The sequence below is a fragment of the Rhinopithecus roxellana genome, chromosome 10, assembly GCF_007565055.1.
Source record: "Rhinopithecus roxellana isolate Shanxi Qingling chromosome 10, ASM756505v1, whole genome shotgun sequence".
Lineage (NCBI taxonomy): Eukaryota > Metazoa > Chordata > Mammalia > Primates > Cercopithecidae > Rhinopithecus > Rhinopithecus roxellana.
In genome coordinates this window covers 99,280,285-99,298,460 of record NC_044558.1, presented here as the reverse complement: position 1 = coordinate 99,298,460, position 18,176 = coordinate 99,280,285, and the positions used below count along the sequence as shown (strand labels likewise).

The window sequence follows — 18,176 nt, the reverse complement described above, 5'->3', positions numbered from 1 at the left end:
GGGGGTATCATTCACAATGAGGGGACACCTTGCTGGCTCTGGCATGTGTGGGCATGTGTCAACCGCAGTAAAGAAGATGACAGGTAGGAGAATCAGATTCCTGTTTCTTCAACTGGGCAGAGACTGAATCAAGGCAGCCTTGAATCACCTTAGATCCCCAGTTCCTCATTTGTAAAGTGAGATCATCATACTCTCCTCCAGTGTTGTTTTCTTTCTTTCTCCTTCCCTTCCTTCCTTCCTTCCTTCCTTCCTTCCTTTCTTTTTCTTTCTTTCTTTTCCTTTTCTTTCTCTTTTTCTTTCTTTCTTTCTTCCTTCCTTCCTTTAATCTTTCTTTCTTTTTCTCTCTCCTCTTTCTTTCTCCTTCCCTTCCCTTCCTCCCTTCTACCTTCCCCCCCTTCTTCCTCCCCCCGCCTTTCTTCCTTCCTTTCCCTCCCCTCGTTTTTTCTTCTTCTTGTTCAACTTTTCCCTCCTGCCCTTCACTCCCCATCCCTCCTTGCCTTGCCTTTCGTCCTTCCTTCCTTCCTTCCTCCTCCTTCCTCCTTTCTTGTCGCTTTCTTCAATCGTTCTCTTCTTTTCTTCTGTCTTTTTTCTTTTCCCTCACCTCCCTCCCTCCTCGCCCTTCCTTCTCTACTCTCTCTCTCTCACCGACCGGACGCTCTCTCTACTCTGCCTTCCGACTGTCCTTACTCGTCCTTCTCTCATCCTCCTCCGCTCTTTCCCCTCCTCTCTTCCTCCCTCTTCTTCTTTTCCCTTCCTCTCCCTTCCTTCCTTCCTTCCTTGCTCCTTCCTTCTCCTTCCTTCCTTCCTTCTATGGAGTCTCACTCTGTCACCCAGGCTGGAGTACAGTGGTACGATCTCAGCTCACTGTAACTTCCACCTCCCAGGTTCAACCAATTCTCCTGCCTCAGCCTCCTGAGTAGCTGGGACTACACACTTTTTTTGCATTTTAGTAGAGACAGGGTTTCACTGTGTTGCCCAGGCTGGTCTCAAACTCCTGAGCTGAGGCAATCTGCCCACCTCAGCCTCCCAAAGTGCTAGGATTACAGGTGTGAGCCACCGGACCCGGCCTCCTCCATTTCTAAGACGAAATGTACTACCGAGTATAAAACCACCTCATGTAGGGCATGGTGCTTAGTGATGCTCGGTGGCTGACAGTTCCCTTTTTCACTCTTTTCCTTCCTCATCTTAAATTAGAAGGGCAATTCTTTGAACATATCATCTTGGAAATTTTTGCTTAAAACTCGTGTTTCTTTAAAAAAAAAAATTGCACCCACAAAATGATGTAAGAGTATCCTGCATACTGGGTTACCTTCAACAGGAGTGCGGTGTATGGGGAGGAGAACGGACAGGGGAGATGAGTGACATGGCCACCACCTGAAGAAGAACTCCAACTGCTCCAGAGAGAGTAGTTCTCCAGAGCTTCTCTGCTTCCCACCTCCATCCCCGTGGAGCCCCCAGCTCTGTCTGCCCAGGCTGAAAGAGAGAAGGGTGGGATTCATGAGTAATTAAAGGGAATTTGGAAGGCTGGGATGTTGCGGAATGTTAGATCAGTAGCTAGAACAGCATGTGGCGTTCTTTAGGCAGGCTTCATTGAATCCATACAAAAAAAGAAAGAGGGGCTGCCTGCCTGTCTGCTCATTTATCAAACAGCGAAGCTCAACTTTCACAGCTCCACAAAAGTGTTTTACTGTTTGCTGAGTCTTGCTCCAGAAATTAAAAGCTGAGCAGCCTGAGTGGGGCTGAACCGACCCTGCGTTTTGAGACTCAAACTAAATTGTGCTGGGCTTTCAGATTCAGGGACCAGTTGATTATTTGGTGAAAGAAGAAGAGAATAATTGTAATTTGCAGCCCATAAGAAACACTTAAAAAAAAAAAAGCCAAACCTCCTTCCCACAGGTTTTTGTTGCAGCTGCAAGGAGGAGGTGCTATCTGCAGCAGCCCTTTCTTTGCTCAGAGTGGGAAAAGTCTTGACCTGCATTTGGGCAGAATGTGATGTGATACAGCAGCACTTCCACCCATCCCCCATCCCCTACTCACAACAAACTCCCTTGCCTCTCATTTCTTTATTTGAGATTGCCTTTTTCTCTCTTTGGAGGGGGAGGAGGAGAAGATTTGGCCATCAGATACTTTTAGGTAAAAGAATTTTCGCAAACAGAACCAAATATTCCAACCACACTAATATGTTCCTTGGGAAAGCATAATATACCACAAAAGCCCCCAAACTAGATTGAATGAGGAGCGTCTGCAAATCCATGAAAGGATGGAAGTATATAGGGCTAACTCCATCAGTGAAGAGAAAGGGCTAGAAAATAATGATAACCAGAGGACGAGTCACTAGAGAGGCAGAGAGGAGTGTTAGTAGATATGGACCCCCTGCTCCGGCCCCTCCCTGGCAGCTGGTCACTCCTCGCTCCCGTTCAGCCAGCGGGCTGTGAAAGGCTGCTGAAGTTGAGCTCTTGCCCTCCACTCTTGTCCTGCTTCTGGCTGGTGAAGTCCCAGGAGGCAAGCCTGGGTACCCAGTCTCTAGGCTCTCTGATTCTGCTACAAGCCTGTGAGATAAGCTGAGCGAGTGTTATAATCCCCACTTTATAGATGAAGAAACTGATGCTCAAATGGAAGAAAGAGCAAAAGGTCTTTTGTGGCTTTTCAATTTAGCACATTTTTATAAATTGTTAATGCTGTCCTATACTTTATAAAAGTGTGTTTTAAGAACACTGAAATGTGTCTCCCCTTGGATAAAGCAGCTCCACCTTTGAGAAACTATCATGAGGAGGAAATCCCAAAACAAAGTATCCAGGATAAAACACAAAAATCATGACACACAAAGATATTGCTTATAGCATTATTTGCATTAACACAATGCTGGAGACAACTTCAATGGCCAAAGAGGAATGATTCTTTCATTCTTTCATTCATTGAGTCAATGAATTAATGCACCGAGCCACCTTCTCTCCCACCTGGACTGCTGCAGTAGCCTTCCAGTTGGTTTCCCTGCTTCCACCCTTGCCCCTAAGTCAGTTCTCCACACAGCAGCCAGGGTGACACTTTTTCATGGTAAGTCAGATCTTGTTCCCCACTTCCCTCCTTAAAGCCCTCTGAAGTCTTCCCATCTCACTAAAAGTAAAAGCAGACATGCTTACAAAGGCCTGCAAGGCCCTGCAAACCCCTCCAGCCCCTCAACCTCTCCTCCTGCCATTCCCTTGCCTACCGGCTCTGCTCCAGTCACATGGGCCTCCTCGTTCTTCCTGAAGCAAATGAGACAAGCTCTCACCCAGGGCCTTCCCATGGGCTATTCCTTCTTGCAGTTTCCTTCCCCCAGATGTCCACAAAGTTCATTCTCTCACTTCCTTTAGGTCACCACTCAGATGCCACATGATCATGGAGTCCTAATCGCCCCAAACAAAATAACACCCACCTCCATTTTCTTTCTTTCTTTCTTTCTTTTTTCTAAGACAGAGTCTTGCTCTGCCACTCAGGCTGGAGTGCAGTGGCGTGATCTCGGCTCACTGTAACCTCCACCTCCCAGGTTCAAGCAATTCTCCTGCCTCAGCCTCCTGAGTAGCTGGGATTACAGGCATGTGCCACCACGCCCAACTAATTTGCATATTCTTAGTAGAGACAGGGTTTCACCATGTTGTCCAGGCTGGTCTTGAAATCCTAACCTTCGTGATCTGCCCGCCTCGCCCTCCCAAAGTGTTGGGATTATAGGTGTGAACCACCACACCCGGCCCCCACCTCCATTTTCTTTACTCCCCTCGCCCTGCTTTTGTGTTCCCCTCTGGAGTACTTACCTGATAGAAGATACATTGACTTTTTCATTTATTTTTAGTCTTCTCACACTAGAATGTAAGCTTCTTGAACAGAGGCCGTTTCTGTTTTGCTCAGTCTTTCCTCAGTGCCTAGCAAAATGTCCGGCCTATAGCACAATCTCAGTAGATATCTTCTGGTGAATGAATCCAAGCTTTGTACCATTAGCCAACCTATTATGGTTATTGAGGCTGCAGCTTGTTGAATGTGGGGAAAATGAGACTGGAGATCTAGTTTGTGTGGAGTCTTACAGGCCTAGGTAAGGACTTTACAGAGCTAAGTAGAACATTGATTATTCATAAAGATTCTATGGGGGTGGCAGAGTTGGAGAAATTTGGTCAAAGAATACAAACTTTCAATTAGGCAGGAAGAGTAAGTTCAAGAGATCTATTGCACAGCATGGTAACTATAGTTAATAACAATGTATTCTTGAAAATTGCTGGCCAGACACTGTAGTTCAGGCCTGTAATCCCAGCACTTTTGGAGGCAGAGATGGGTGGATCACTTGAGGCCAGGAGCTTGAGACCAGCCTGGCCAACATGGCAAAACCCCATCTCTACTAAAAATACAAAAATTAGCTGGGCATGGTGGTACATGACTGTAACCGCAGCTACTCAGGAGGCTGAGGCACGAGAATCACTTGAACCCAGGAGGCAGAGGTTTCAGTGAGCTGAGATCATGCCACTGCACTCCAGCCTGGGTGACGAGTGAGACTCTGTCTCAAAAAGAAGAAAAAAGAAACAAGAAGACAAGAAAATTGCTAAGAGGGTACATTTTAAGTGTTCTCACCACAGAAAATAACAAGTATGGGAGGTAATGCATATGTTAATTAACTCAATTTAGCTATTCCACAATGTATACATATTTCAGAACATCATATTATACACCATAAATATACACAATTTTGTTTGTCAACTTTAATTTAAAAAAAAAAGATTCTATGGATTGCATAACTATGGTCACCCAACAAGTGGCTCAGCGAAAGTTTCTGGGAGGAAATAAGGTACAAGCTGAGATGTGAGGATGAGTACACATTAGGCAGAAAAAGGGTGTAAAGAAAGGGTTCCGGACAATGAGAACATCCTGTGGGAAGGGCCAGAGTAAGACAGAACACAGTGTGTTCATGAAACTTGGAAGAAGTTCCATTCCGTATGGCCGGAGCACAGGAATTGGGAGAGGAAGGGGAAAGGTAAGCTGGAACAAAGGCAGGGCCAATCAGGCAGGACCTGGTGGGTCTGGATTCTGTCTACAGGCTTCATGGAGAAGTGGTCGTGACGGGGCATGACAGGAAGCAGGGCCAGTGAGACCATTGCAGCAATCCAGGTGCAAGACCGTGGTCCTGGGATGCATGGAGATAGGAGGATATGGGTAGAATCAGGATATGAAGATAGAGGGTAGAACTTGGTCACAGGTTGGAAGTGGCATGTACAAGTGGCACGTACAATCATGGTTTGAGGAAGGGCGAGTTCTGGTGTGGTCAGGTAACGGGGAAAGGCTCATAGAGCAGCGGAGTGCATGCTGGGTGGCTGGATAGGCTCTGAGGGCACAGGTAGTAAGGAGGGAGAGAGAGTTGAGGGTAGAAAGTGCAGAGGTATGGGCCTGGGAAGCATTCAGGGAATAGTGCAGCACCAAGTAGTCTGACTTGGACAGAACCTCGAGTTCATGGAAGGAAATTTAGGGAGAAAAGATGGAAGCAAAGAGTGGTGTCTGAGTTTCAATCAAAAGAACCTCTGCTAAGTCAGGTAACCATGGAGAATTGCCAGAGGCCTTTAGGTAGACAAGTAATGATCTGGATCATTCCTTCAGTAAACCTACCTGGGGACCTCAATTATGCAAACAATGATTTTTGATTAGCATTTTATTAAGCAGGAGTGTTTCACTGCCAGACTGCCACTTGAGTGGATGCAGGTAAATTTCATCCAGGAGGAGACACGGGGCTGCCTGCTGATGTCACCGTCCCCTCAGCTGCTTCCCACCTTCCCTAGCCTATTGGGTGCAGGGCCCTCAGATCCTGTTCATAGCAGAGGCCACCAGGACATTTCCAAGAGGGTCAGCATGAAAAGAAGAGAAGATAAATCTTCACTGAAGCCCTTTCCCCTGGCTGGCAGCGCGGAGGCCGCACGATGCCTGGAGTTACTGTAAAAGACGTGAACCAGCAGGAGTTCGTCAGAGCTCTGGCAGCCTTCCTCAAAAAGTCCGGGAAGCTGAAAGTCCCCGAATGGGTGGACACCGTCAAGCTAGCCAAGCACAAAGAGCTTGCTCCCTACGATGAGAACTGGTTCTACACACGAGCTGCTTCCACAGCGCGGCACCTGTACCTCCGGGGTGGCGCTGGGGTTGGCTCCATGACCAAGATCTATGGGGGACGTCAGAGAAACGGCGTCATGCCCAGCCACTTCAGCCGAGGCTCCAAGAGTGTGGCTCGCCGGGTCCTCCAAGCCCTGGAGGGGCTGAAAATGGTGGAAAAGGACCAAGATGGGGGCCGCAAACTGACACCTCAGGGACAGAGAGATCTGGACAGAATCGCCGGACAGGTGGCAGCTGCCAACAAGAAGCATTAGAACAAACCATGCTGGGTTAATAAATTGCCTCATTCGTAAAAAAAAAAAAAAAAAAAAAAAAAAATCTTCACTGAAGAGTCGATGAGAACGAGAAATCATTTCATTCCTCAAACACACCCAATGTGTAAATGCAGGAATATGACATAAAAGAAATAAAGGTTGCTGTTAAAGGAAGGAATGAGAGGCTTGGGGACATTTTCATTCATCCAGAAAGCCGTAACATTGTGGTGGTAGAGTGTTAAGTCAGACTGGATGCATTCAAATCGTAGGTCTGCATCTGAGCTGTGTGGCTTTGTGCAGGTTGCTTAGCCTCTCTAAGCTTCAGTTTACTCATCTATACCAAGGGAATAGCAGTGGAACCTGGCACTGGATTGTGATGATCAACTGAGATAATACACGTAAAGCAGTTAGCACAGTGCCTGAGCCAGGACTGGAACGCAGTTGAGCCTGACTTCGAAGCCTGTGTGCCTAACCACTGTATAACACCGTTTCCCAATTCACTAGGAAAACAGAGAAAGGAGGCAGCTAAGGTTGCATGGGAAGGGCCACAGGGCAAGTGGGAGAGGCTCAGAGAAAGCTAGGGAGTTCCTTGCGGGTGAGCGGAAACAGTGTGGCCTTGGCATTCCAGGCAAAGGGAACAGCATTGTGGATGTGGGAGCAACATGAGCCTGGAGCTCTGGGGAGTGGCTGGATTTTAGGCTGGGCAGCTGGGTGGGAGTTGATCACAGAAGGCCTCATGGACCAGCCTGAGGAGCCTGGATTTTTATTCAGAGTGGGCAGTGAGAAGACATCCGGCATTTTCAATGAGGAAGTGAATGATCATATTGGCATTTTAGAAAGATCCTGCTGCTGAGGCCGGGTGTGGTGCATGTACCTATAGTCCTAGCATCTCTGGAGGCTGAGGCAGGAAGATCTCTTGAGCCCAGGAATTCAAGGCTGCAGTGAGTTAGGATAGCACTACTACTCCAGCCTGGTCAGCAGAGTGAGACCCTGTCTCAAAAAAATTAAAAAAACAAATCCCATTGGTGAGGCAACAAGACTGGTGGCAGGGAAACCAGTTAGAAGAATGTTTCTGTGGTCCAAGCAGTGAGAGATCACAGTGGACTAGTACAGTAGTAGGGGTAAGGGCAGATAGAGAGAAGGGGCTAAGTTCAGGAAACGTCCTGAAGGCAGAATCAGTAGGGGTTGTGCAGTGTTAGGAAGAGAGGAGTCAGGGAGGACTCTCCTGTTCTGTCTTAGGTAACTCAGCGGAGGTTGATGCTGGTCACACAGATTCTAAAACTGCATGTATTGATCTATACATGACTCAAAAAGAATAAGTAAAAAACATCAGGAATGAAGGGAGTCATAGATTGAATTGATCCGTGAATTCCCAAGCCCCATGCTATGGCTTGATAATTCCTCAAGATCACAGTGCATAGAATTATAAACACACTGATTGTACATGTTATTGCCTCAGAGGGGTAGAACAAATGGCTCCAGAAGGCCAGTCATTCCCCAGGGGACTTCTGGCACATCCCTAGAATATAGTCGGCAACCCCTGGTACCTTAACCTAGGGCCAGGCATCGGGGCTTGGCCTGTGTTGCTTTATAGATGTTATGTAGGATACCATTTGGATAAACACTTAGAAAGATTTCAGAACTTAGCCCAGTCTCTTAAATCAAGTAATCATAAGACTTAGCAACCAAACAAAACAATGCTGTTTTCTTTAATTATCTACATATTGTTTATAGAAAATAGGAAATGATTTATTTTTTAAAAAAGGAAAGAAAGAAAAAAAACCAACATAACATTCTGGTAGATTTTAGGTGCTTCTTCCGAGATTATCTTGAACTTTCACTGTTATTTCAATAAGGAAATCCTTTTCTATTTGCAAAAAACAAAAAGTTGATTTAGTACATAAATATACAAACTCTTTTTGTTCTACCCACAATCCTAATACCCTAATGAATATCCACTTTCATTTTACCACATTACCTGTTTATTCCTATATTTTTATAAACAATTCTCTGTTATATAACATAAACATAGATTGAGATCTGTTATTTCATTTAACATTATAAGCATTTTCTGTGTTGTGACACAGTTTTTGTTACCATCATTTTTAATGGCTATTTCACAATTTCTACAGGGTGTATATATGCTATCATGTTTTTAGACAGTTTTCTATCATTAGACATTTATGTTGTTTCAAATTTTTCACTCTCATTAGTAGCCTCACATTTAGCTGTTCTTATTTTAGATTATTTCCTTGGAATTAATAGATCAAAAATATGAGTACTTTATGGCTTCCTATGTATTTTAAAAATGCTTTGGGGAAGGGTTGTGCTAATAAATTACATCATCAGCCATCTGATTATTCCAGTTTTACTACAGCCTTGACAGCACTGAATATTATCCTTTCCAAAATGTCTGTGAATAACAGAGGGTTAAACATGGTGCCTTACTGGCTGAGCACAGTGGCTCATACCTGTAATCCTAGCACTTTGAGAGGTTGAGGTGGGCGAATCACTTGAAGTCAGGAGTTCGAGACCAGCCTGGCCAACATGGCGAAACCTTGTCTCTACTAAAAATACAAAAATTAGCCAGTTGTGTTGGTGGGCGCCTGTAGTCCCAGCTACTTGGTAGGCTGAGGCAGGAGAATCACTTGAACCCAGGAGGTGGAGGTTGCAGTGAGCCGAGATGTGCCACTGCACTCCAGCCTGGGCATCAGAGTGGGGGCTCTGTCTCAGAAAAACAAAAACCAAAAACTATGATATTTTACTGTTGTGTCCATTTGTGTAGGAGAAATTGTCCAGACCTAAACATGGGAAGATTTCTACTTTTTCTCAGGAACTAGTTTGGACGTATATTGATACTGGGACTCTTGGCACTCTATTGTGTTATCTTCTTTGCTTGGGTGGTTAGGAAACTCAGAACCCACTTTTAACCAATGTGAAAAATCCCCTGGCTCAATTTTTATGCTTCCCTTGTTTTCTTTTTCTTTTTCTTTTTTTTTTTTTTTTTTTTTTGAGACGGAGTCTCGCTCTGTCGCCCAGGCTGGAGTGCAGCGGCCGGATCTCAGCTCACTGCAAGCTCCGCCTCCCGGGTTTACGCCATTCTCCTGCCTCAGCCTCCCGAGTAGCTGGGACTACAGGCGCCAGCCACCTCGCCCGGCTAGTTTTTTGTATTTTTTAGTAGAGACGGGGTTTCACCGTGTTAGCCAGGATGGTCTCGATCTCCTGACCTCGTGATCCGCCCGTCTCGGCCTCCCAAAGTGCTGGGATTACAGGCTTGAGCCACCGCGCCCGGCCCCCTTGTTTTCTTTCTATCTCTATTAGCATGTCTAGTCTGTTCAGTAGTGTGCCTTTGTGAACAGCTGCTTCAAATCCTGGCTCTGAAGCCATTCATATGATGAAAGTCTGAAGGGCTTGGCTACAGGTTACTATAAATCCAAGGTGATGAGGCCACTAAACCTGGATGCAGTCTTAGGCAGCACTGCTAGACAAGGTGTTTAAAGAGCACTGTTACTGACCCCATCTTGAATCACTGCCTTTTACTCAGGTCACAACAATTTGAGAGGGACATAAAGTAAAAAGCTTGGATCCTCAGTTTAGAAGAGTCAGGGTTAAAGAGAGGGGATTTATTGCCTACAAAGTGGTACCCTTAAAGAATTCAGAGACTTGTTGCATCATTTTGTTCAGTATTATCACCATGAGATGGTATTTTAAAAGCCTTTTTTACTTCCAAAAGTGGTTTCATGATGCTATCGCATTAGATTCTCTAAACATTCTTGTGAGGTGCATCTTTTTGTCTCCCATTTTCAGATACTGAAATGCTGCCCCACCCATTCTCCACACTGGAGGTGGTCAGCTCCCCAGTGTAGAGAAATGGTCAGTCTTCCTGCTACCTGTTCAGAGTTCTCAATTTCTCACTAATTTGTGCACTTCTGTCGATCCCACTGATGCCATTTTAGTTGAAATCACCAACACCTAGCCCTCTAGTTAGGGGAAGACTACACAACCCCTTAGTCCCCAAATGTCACAGGAGGAAATTCAGGCACAGAGAGGTTAAATAGTATGTCCAAGTTCAAACAGCTAACAGGGTCATAGTCTATATTTGTTGAGTGAGTGAGTAAATCAATCAATGAGAGTATTGATGTGGATAAAAGAGGGGTGAATAGATGGATAGAGATTCACCCCCATCCCTAGAGAAAGCACTCAAGGCTTATACCCTACCAATAAGAAATCAGCAACAGCATCACTTCTCATGAAGGCTTACTCTCTCTGACCATGCATGCCTGCTCAGTGCTGTACCAGGAGGGAAGGGAGTCTTTGTTACATTCGAAAAATCCCTGGAAGTACAAGTGTCATCAGGACAGTCAGTGGTAATAATGGGTAATATTTATTAAGCACTTACTAACTGCCAGGCACTACTGCCAACCATTTACATACATTCACTTCTTAAAATTTCACAATAACTCTAGAGGTTATTATCATTCCTATTTTACAAATGGGGAAACTGAGTCATGTGGATGCTAAATAACTTGCCCAAGGGCACCCAGCCTAACCAATGCCTGAGCTTGCATTCAATTCAGGTAGTTGAGTTCCAGAGTTCTTGCATGTTACCCCTGCCCAGTCATGCCTCTCCACAAACATCATCTCCTTAAACCCCAAGGAGAGGCGCCCCATGGTTGTGTTTTCACCTTGAGAGATGCTCTCTCTTCACAGATTTCTTGTGAATTGATGTGGCTGTCCTGGGCAACAGCAATTATGATCCTCTGCTCTGCAGACAGAAAAAAGATACCCCCAGGCTTTCATTCCTTCATTCAACAAATGTGGATTGATATCTTTGCATGTGCCAAACCCTGCATGAGGTCCTTGCTCTCATGGAGCATGTGTTCAAGTAGGAGGAGACATAAACTAAGCACCCAGAGAGTAAGGGAACAAGATAACTTCAGATAGTGCTAAATGATAAGAAGACAAAGCAGGGCCATGTGACCCTTGTGCTACTCCACACTGGCTGGTCGAGAAGGCCTCTGGGCAGAAGGACATTGTCCAGACGCCTGAATGGTTTAAGAGGAGGCAGTCTTGTGAAGAGCTGAGTGAAATTCCACTCCTGGCTGCAGTACAAAGCCCCCCTCCCCACCATCCCACCATGTGGAGCAATGCTCGTGTGTTTCAGTAACAGGGAAAACAATAAAAAGCCAGTGTGGCTGGGATCTGGTGAGTAAAGGTGAGAATTGTAAGAGAAGAAGGCCAGGTAAGCAGGATGAGTTACAGAGGCTAAGTTTGGGTTTTAGTTCCAAGTGCCATGGAAACCACTGGAGGGTTTTAAACGGGGGAGTGGCATGTTCTAGACCAACCAGAATTCTCCTTCCATTGTGAGTAGGAGGGGGTGAAGCACAGAGTGGCCAAGTGAGACCCCCTTAGTATCCAGAGCCTCACAACCATCCAAGCACTCCCCACTCTGACACCAGTAGTCTTCTCCAGGGTCCTCACAGACTCCTATTAAGTCATTGCAACCAAGGACCTATGTTTTCCTCCCTTCTGTAGATGGCTATTTGTAAAACTCAGTCACTGTGCTCCCAACTCTTCCCAATGGGTAACTGATTCTTGTGTTGACTTACAGATCATAAGGCAGCAGTTTCCTCAGTTAACCACCAGAAGACTCGGGACCCGAGGACAGTCAAAGTAAGCACTGGACGGCCATTCCACCTGCAGAGCGCGCATCTGTGGGCCTTGAGACAGGCCAGAACTTTGGTTCTTTATCCTGAGCTCTGTCTGCAGGCCTGGCAGAAGTCTGTGCCTAGAGGGAATATGGAGGAGCTTTGTGATGGCCAGGACCCCTCTCTCAGGACTTCTGAAAGAGAGGTTGTCCAAAAGCCCAAGACGAGTTGGCTCTGCTGCTTTAAGGAATCTGATTTTATACCACCTTGCTTTTAGGCGTATTTTGTAAAATAGTCTTGGGCATCTTTGAAAGGATTGCCTTGTGGCTTCTTGGATGATCACCAGGTTATCTGGACTGTTTTGCCGAGCAAACTCTGCTCTGATAGTATCTAGTAGACCAGAGAAGCAAAACTGTGCTATTCCCGGCATGGGAGATGGGGCAGAAAGATCCAGCTGCACCATGGTCCATGAGGGTTCATGGTTTCCCACTCATCAGTTTCATCAAGCAACGAACCAACTCACGCTTTATACTTTCTGTGTGTCACATATGTGGTGCTAGGTACTGGGAACACAAGAGCAAATCAGTTGCTGCCCTCATGGAGCCTACATTCTGGTAGGAAACACAGATAAAACCGAGAATCAGCTTGTGACAAAGAAAGTTGTAGCAGAGAGCAACAAAAGAGGAATGACCAGGGAAGGTCTTTCGGAGAAGGTTACATTGAAGAAAAGAGCAGGGGCGCGCAGAAGGCTGTGCAGACACTTGTCTGCTAGGTGTGAGTCCATGGGAAGGGAATCTCTTCCTGTACTGCTCGGCCTTCATGAAAATCTGGATTTATAGGACTTGCCTCTAAGGATGTTTCAAAAATTGTTGGATGATCATAGGTGCTCCATGAAGAAGAGCAGCAGGCCCTTTAAGTTTGGTAAACACTAAGTTTAACAGTTTCCTTTACTGCAAGACTTCTCAGAACCCTTATTATGCTAATGTACAAGGTGACTCCACTAGAGGGTGCCTTATTATGCAGCATGTCTAAGCATTTTGACCATGTTGAGCAGGTCAGCACATAGTGACCTATAAAACACTGTAAGTTTTTAGAAAGGCAACCATATAGGACTTATAAGACTTGTCTTGAAGGATGTGTCAGAAGCATGTCCAGTGCTGGGCCAAACCCCTGTCCGTCAACAGCTCCTCTCATCCCTGGGCAGCACATCCCCATCCTCCAAGGGTAGGTTTGACTTTGGAGCCAAGGTAGGGAAAGAAAATGGCTGATCAAACTGGGAAGAACCCTTTTTTGGTAAAGTTCTGAAAATAATGAGACTAATTTTTTTGGTGTGGCTCGGAAGCTCTAGAACCACTCTAAAGGGATTTCCAGAAGACTATTGAACAAAGGACCTCTTGGAATAAATTCCTAATAATTTTCCAAGATGACTATTCTGAAAAAAAAAAAAAAAAAACCTCAGTTATAATTTTAAAATTCTGGTATTTGTTTAAAAGTGAGGTTTCAGCCTTGGTACGATTATAGATTACAAAAGCCAGATTCTTCCTTGTTTGCTGGTAAACACATAGTAGTCAATTCAAAATGTTGGTCAAACAGAAGAGTGGATGGATAGAAGGATATGGAATAAATGAAAATGAATTATTTTCCTTCAGCTCTTGGTCTTTGAGGAATCAGTGGCTCCAGTACCTTTGTTGCTCATTTCTAAGAAGAGTAGCAATGGTAAAGACACATAGTAAAGAGACAGCAGAAAAGTTTCCCATCCTGTATAAACAGAGAAAATTTCCTTCTGTCCACATGGGAGAGTCTGTTTTTGTTTTGTTTGTTTTTCTTTAACCTCGAGGTTGGCAAATTGGGCAATATCTTCTTTAAAAATTCTGTATAATCAATTTTATTGTATCCTCTTCCATAAGGATACTCCAAAGTTGATCACACCTTTGACCAGTTGAAAGGCAGTAAGAAGATCTTGTCTCCAACCTGCACCATGGCCTTATAGAGAAACTTCCTTGGCAAATTGACCATGACAGAAGAAATCTGGGGGGTGGGCCAGGAGCAGTGACTCACACCTGTAATCCCAGCACTTTCGGAGGCCAAGGCAGGTGGATCACTTGAGGTCAGGCGTTCAAGATCAGCCTGGCCAACGTGGTGAAACCCCATCTCTACAAAAAAATACAAAAATTAGCCGGACGTGGTGGCACGCCCCTGTAGTCCCAGCTACTCAGGAGGCTGAGGCAGCAGAATCACCTGAACCCGAAAGGCAGAGGTTTCAGTGAGCTGAGATTGCACCACTGCACTCCAGCCAGAGTAACAGAGCAACACCTGTCTAAAGAAAAAAAAAAAAAAAGCACATTCTGCACATGTATCCCCCTCTTTTTTTTTAGAAGAAATTAAAAAAAAAAAAGAAATCTGGGGGTGGCTGGTGAGGAATGTGTTGTCGTGCCCTACAGAACTGAAATAGAAGAACTCGAGATCAGAGCAGTAGCTTAACTGTGGTTGTTGATTTTAGCTACATGATCTCTGAATAGTCAAGAAGTGGTCTGGTCTGAACATATTAAATAATCTGGCTCTTAAGTTATAAAGGTGAACTTTTTAAGGTTAGGGTGGTGTGTCATAACTGTCATCCCACCTGAAGCCACCGGAACCCCCCTCCTCCCCCACCCACGGAGTGACTTCCAGGTGGAAAGGCAGTTATGACAGTTGGGAAGTAGTAGAAGACACGGAAGGCACAGAAGGCAGACTTTGCTCAGCACAAAGAAGAATTTTCTGATAACCATACTGGCAAAATGAACTGGGCTGCCTTTGGAGGGTCTGAATTCTTCATCCCAGAAGGCATTCACATAGATTCAAGATGCCCACTAAGCAGAAATATCACGGAATGGTATCAGGAGTAAAGGAGGGCTGGGGAGAGGGAAGGTTTTGATGTGCTCATCTCTTCCCTCCTCGCGAAAGCCCTTCCCATAATTCAAAATGCCTTCTCATCTGTATTATTTTGTGGCTTTCATCATATCTCCACGGGTAGAGAAAAGTAGTTAATATGTTGTGCAGTGTTTCTGAAAGCGAGGTCCATGGATGACCTAACATTTGTATTGCCATGGGACTATTCTAGACCTACTAAACAGGAACCTTTAAGGGTGGGGCAGGGCCCAGGAGTCTCTATTTTCATGTATATATTTTTTATTCTTTTTTTATTCCTAGCCACTAGACTACCAGGGATATTTTAATATGTTTTGTAGGTGATTCTTGTTAGTTGTAAAGTTTGAGACTCACTGGCTTAGTGGTTCAAAGCATTTGGGAGGTTTAAATCCTGCCTCTGCTACTTACTCACTGGGTGATCTTGGGTGTGAGACTTAAATTCTCTGGGCCTTAGTTTCTTTATCTATAAAAATGGGGATAATAATTAATTCCAGCCTTATGCAGATTTTGTGAGATTAAATAAGATAATGTGTGTCAAGCACTCAGTACCAGAGATCTCAAACTGATGTGCTTTAGAATTACCCCTGTGGTGCTGGATTCAGTGCTGATTCCTGGGCCCCATTCCCAGATGTTCTGAATCAGTAGGTCCTGAGAGAGGGCCCAGGAATCTGTATTTTGATTAAACTTTATAAATGATTCTGATAAAAATCAAAGTTTATAAGACCACCTTGCAGTGTTTTCAGTAGGATAGCACTGTGACTTCTTAGTCAAAAAGACCTGTCTGTGTTCAAGAACCTGTTCTTCCCCTAAACAGCTATATGACCTTAAACGAATTATTTGAGCTTTCTTGGCTCCAGTTTCTCATGTGTAGAAAGACTGTAATCATTTCCATTATTGGTTATTTTACAAATTGATGCATGCAAAATCCTGTGCAAAGTGCCTGGCATATAGCTAGTGCTCAATAGATTATAGCTAAAATCTAAACAAAATGCAGCCTCCAATCCCTTGTTAGTCTTAATTGAAAACATTGCTAATATTAAGCCCATTTTGAGTTAATAAAAAGTTCTGGTCTCTGTTTTACATTCAGTGTCAACTGAAGCACTGAATTTACCTTTTTAAAAATACAGTTCTTTGAGACTACTACATTTTAATTAAGAAAAACACAGGCCAAGGCCAGGCATGGTGGCTCACGCCTGTAATCCCAGCACTCTGGGAGGCCAAGGTGGGCAGATCACGAGGTCAGGAGTTCGAGACCAGCCTGACCAACATGGTGAAATGCCATCTCTACTAAAAATACAAAAATTAGCCAGGTGTGGTGGCGCATGCCTGTAATCCCAGCTACTTGGGAGGCTGAGGCAGGAGAATCTCTTGAATCCAGGAGGCATGGAGGTTCAGTGAGCTGAGATTGCACCACTGCACTCCAGCCTGGGTGACAGAGCAAGACTCTGTCTCAAAAAAAAAAAAAAAAAAAGAAAAGAAAAGAAAAGAAAACCAAAGGCCAAATGAATTTGTATTGGAGGTACAGTTAGTAGTCACAAATCTATCTTGCTTGGGTCCCCACAGAGAAGGGACACTCAAGTGCTGGGATCCCATTTGGCTAGACGTGAGAGATCAAGTACTAATGGAAAATTTTTCATCCCCTCGCTGCTTTGCAAAGTATTTGACTTAACATTTTCTGTAGGAGGCAATTTTGGTTATTTTTACCTACCTGATTGATGGCTGGCACTTTGTTTCAATTCTGTATTTCAGATATTTTAGCCTTACAGGAGAGTTAACTCTTCTATCCCCAGGTAGGATGGCCCCAGCTTTCCTTGGCCTTGGGCAACACCCCCTACTCAGGAAACCTCACTTAATAATAGTGCATGTTGGTCTCTCTCTCTTTTTTTTCTCTCTCTCTCTCCCTCCCCTTGTGGCCCAGGTACCATTACTATGGCATTGCAGTGAAAGAAAGCTCCCAATATTATGATGTGATGTATTCCAAGAAAGGAGCCGCCTGGGTGAGTGAGACAGGCAAGAAAGAAGTGAGCAAACAGACAGTGGCATATTCACCCCGGTCCAAACTTGGAACGCTGCTGCCAGAATTTCCCAATGTCAAAGATCTAAATCTGCCAGCCAGCCTGCCTGAGGAGAAGGTAACCACAACTAAAGTGATTCTTTGGGGTGGGTGGTTTCTCTCTTTCTCTCTCTCTCTCTCTCTCTCTCTACACACACACACACACACACACACACACACACACACACACTTATTGCAAAACAGAGAGTTTAAAAATATAAAGATAGAAATCCAGGCCGGGAGAGATAACTCACGCCTGTAATCTCAGCACTTGGGAGGCTGAGGCAGGTGAATCACTTGAGGTCAGGAGTTCGAGACCAGCCTGGCCAACATGGTGAACCCCTGTCTCTACTAAAAATACAAAAAATTAGCTGGGTATGGAGGTGGGTACCTGTAATCCCAGCTGGAGGCTGAGGCAGAAGAATTGCTTGAACCTGGGAGGCGGAGGGTGCAGTAAGCCAAGATTGCACCATTGCACTCCAGCCTGGGCAACAAGAGTGAAACTCCATCTCAAAAAAAATAAAAATAATAAAAAGAAAAAAGAAAAGAAATCCAAATAAAGCATGGACTACAGTTAACAACAATTTATCACCATCAGTTTATTAGTTGTGACAAATATATCCTAGCAATGCAAGATGTTAACAATAGGGGTGAGGCATATGGGAACTCCCAGTACTATCTTTACAACTTTTCTGTAAATCCAAAACAATTCTAAAATCAAATTTGCTCTATCAATCTCTATCATATATGCCTATCTGTCTATCTACCTATCATCTATCTTCTGTCTACCTGCATACCTGTCCTATGATCTTATGCTGTCTCATTTCATGAGGAAAGAACCGCTCCCGTCTGAATTGCTTTTCCACAGGATAAAGTTCATTTTCCCATGTGCTGCAGGGGATTTGGATGAAATCATAGTCTAACAGTCAAAGAAGATTTTATAGGTACAGTGAATCTGATAGTTTTGATCATGGAATATTTGGAGCAAGTTACTGGAAAAACAAATTTGGGGAAGTGTCCCTTGGAGTATCGCACCTTTTTTTTTTTGAGATGGAGTCTTGCTCTGTCACCCAGGCTGGAGTGCAGTGGTGCAATCTTGGCTCACTGCAACCTCTGCCTCCCGGGTTCAAGCAATTCTCCTGCCTCAGTCTCCCAAGTAGCTGTGATTACAGGTGCCCGCCACCACACCCAGCTAATTTT

At 44.7% G+C, this 18,176-nt stretch overlaps 2 protein-coding genes and 1 long non-coding RNA gene across 5 annotated transcripts in view; 2 read left to right on the top strand and 1 right to left on the bottom strand.

Annotated features, from left to right (window-relative positions):
• The window catches only part of RFX4 (regulatory factor X4), a 181,036-nt gene that overhangs the window by 89,136 nt on the left and 73,724 nt on the right, over positions 1-18,176 (top strand). For 2 of the 3 annotated variants that reach the window (XM_010381300.2, XM_010381295.2), the window contains exons 5-6: positions 11,980-12,041; positions 16,842-17,055. In XM_010381300.2, the coding sequence (XP_010379602.1) occupies positions 11,980-12,041; positions 16,842-17,055 (276 nt within the window). Of the gene's footprint in view, positions 1-11,979; positions 12,042-14,675; positions 14,889-16,841; positions 17,056-18,176 lie in introns of those variants that run through there. The other variant, XM_010381306.2, reaches the window with a different exon arrangement.
• LOC115899971 (40S ribosomal protein S19) lies at positions 5,898-6,432 on the top strand. Its single transcript, XM_030939132.1, has one exon. It carries the CDS (start codon positions 5,931-5,933, stop codon positions 6,366-6,368), a length of 438 nt encoding a protein of 145 aa, XP_030794992.1. The 5' UTR covers positions 5,898-5,930; the 3' UTR covers positions 6,369-6,432.
• Positions 10,734-14,677, bottom strand: LOC104676473. The gene is made up of 4 exons (XR_749919.1): positions 14,637-14,677; positions 13,471-13,714; positions 11,978-12,156; positions 10,734-11,133 (listed from the first exon to the last, which is right to left on the bottom strand). It is a non-coding gene; the product is annotated as an uncharacterized LOC104676473 (long non-coding RNA).